Below are 1,722 nucleotides of genomic sequence, written 5' to 3'. Positions count from 1 at the left end.
GAACTCACTCTGAAGACCAGGCTGACCTTGAACTCACAGAGATCCACCTGCCTCTGCCTCTCAAGTGCTGGGATTAAAGGCACACAACACTATACCTGGTCAGGATTTCTTTTAAGATTATTTTTTTATTATTTTTAATTATGTACATGGGTGGGTAGGTATGTGTCTGCAAGGCCAGAGGCAGTGTCCCCCTAGACCTGGAGTTACAGGCAGTTGATTATGAGCTGCTAGACTTGGGCACTGGGAACCAAACTTGGTTTCTTTGCAAGAGCAGTGTAAGCTCTTACCCTGCTGAGCCATTTCTCCAGCTGTGCTGGGTCATTTTATGTCAACTTGACAGAGTTAGAGTCATCAAAGAGGAGGGAACCTCAACTGATGAAATGCCTCTATATGATATAAAGGCTATAGGCAAGCTTGTAGAACATTTTCTAAATTAGTGGTTGATGGGACAAGACCCAGCCCATTGTAGGTAGAGATACCCCTGAGGCTGGTGGTCCTGGATGCTATAAGAAAGCAGACTGAGCAAGCCATGAAGAGCAAGCCAGTAAGCAGCTCTCTTCCCTGGCCTCTGCATCAGCTCCTGCCTCCAAGTTCCTGCCATGCTTGAGTTCCTGTCCTGATGAACTGTTTCCTGGAAGTGTAAGCAAAATGAACCCTGAACCTGTTCCTCCCAACTTGTTCTGGTCACGTGTTTCATCAAAACAGTGAAAACCCTAACTAAGACACTAACTCCTCCTTTATCTGTTTCTGAAGTACTGGGGGTGGAGCCCAGGGCTTCACAGAAACTAAGCAAGTATCTATCACTGAAGTCCAATTCGAGCCTTCAACTGTCTCCTTATCAAAGAAGCCTTCCTTGACCCCTCAATAGCTTCTTGCCATGGTCCCTGACATAGCTCTATCAACGTCATGGTCACACTAGATTTATACAATGCTCCAGAAAGGAAACTGAGGCTCCAAGGTCACCCTCCTCACTGAAGAACACATAGTGAGATGAGTGAGAACCAAGAACCAGAAACCCCTGATCCAGAATCCAAACTGGTGATAATACTTGAAATTGTCACCGAGGCTGGCCACAGTGGTGGCGCACGCCTTTAATCTCAGCACTCATGAGGCAGAGGCAGGCGGATCTCTGTGAGTTTGAGGCCAGCCGGGTCTACAGAGCAAGTTCCAGGACAGACTCCAAAGCTATACAGAAACCCTGTCTTGCGGGGAGTGGGGATGTTACATAGGCAAGGAAGGGGATTCAAGGAGACTCTTCTCACCTCATTTTCAATGGCCAAGACTTGGGACCTGTCATGGGACCTGTGTTTCCTGGAGGTGGCCTGAAGGCTGTTCTGGACAGACACCTTGTCCACAGTGTAGATGCTGAAACCCAGGGCAGGCACTGAGGCTGAGAACAGCAACTCCCACTGGTCCTTCATACCAAAGGAGCTGGGGAGCATCACCACCTTGAGTGGAAGAGGATGCTGGTCAAGAGTCAAGAAGACAGGCATGGGTGCAAGCATCAACCTCAGAGGGTAAGGAACGGGGAAGGAGAAACCTAGGTGTGACAGGGTGAGGAAGAAGACATTTGCCTAGCACATCTATACCTAGTTCAAGGAAGAAATAGGAAGGAGAGGGAGAAGGGGAAGGAGGAAAGACAGAAGAGAAGGAAGGGGAAGGAGGAAAGACAGAAGGGAAGGAAGGGGAAGGAGGAAAGACAGAAGGGAAGGAAGGGGAAGG

At 48.7% G+C, this 1,722-nt stretch overlaps 1 protein-coding gene across 2 annotated transcripts in view; it reads right to left on the bottom strand.

Annotated features, from left to right (window-relative positions):
- Man2b1 (mannosidase alpha class 2B member 1) overlaps positions 1 to 1,722 on the bottom strand; it is an 18,165-nt gene that overhangs the window by 5,661 nt on the left and 10,782 nt on the right. For both annotated transcript variants that reach the window (XM_026789195.1, XM_005367004.2), the window contains exon 14: positions 1,263 to 1,448. In XM_026789195.1, the coding sequence (XP_026644996.1) occupies positions 1,263 to 1,448 (186 nt within the window). The remainder of the gene's footprint in view (positions 1 to 1,262; positions 1,449 to 1,722) is intronic.

This window comes from Microtus ochrogaster, unplaced genomic scaffold, assembly GCF_000317375.1.
Source record: "Microtus ochrogaster isolate Prairie Vole_2 unplaced genomic scaffold, MicOch1.0 UNK15, whole genome shotgun sequence".
Taxonomy (NCBI): domain Eukaryota; kingdom Metazoa; phylum Chordata; class Mammalia; order Rodentia; family Cricetidae; genus Microtus; species Microtus ochrogaster.
The sequence above is the reverse complement of the archived record's forward strand: the minus strand, read 5'-3'. Positions and strand labels throughout refer to the sequence as shown.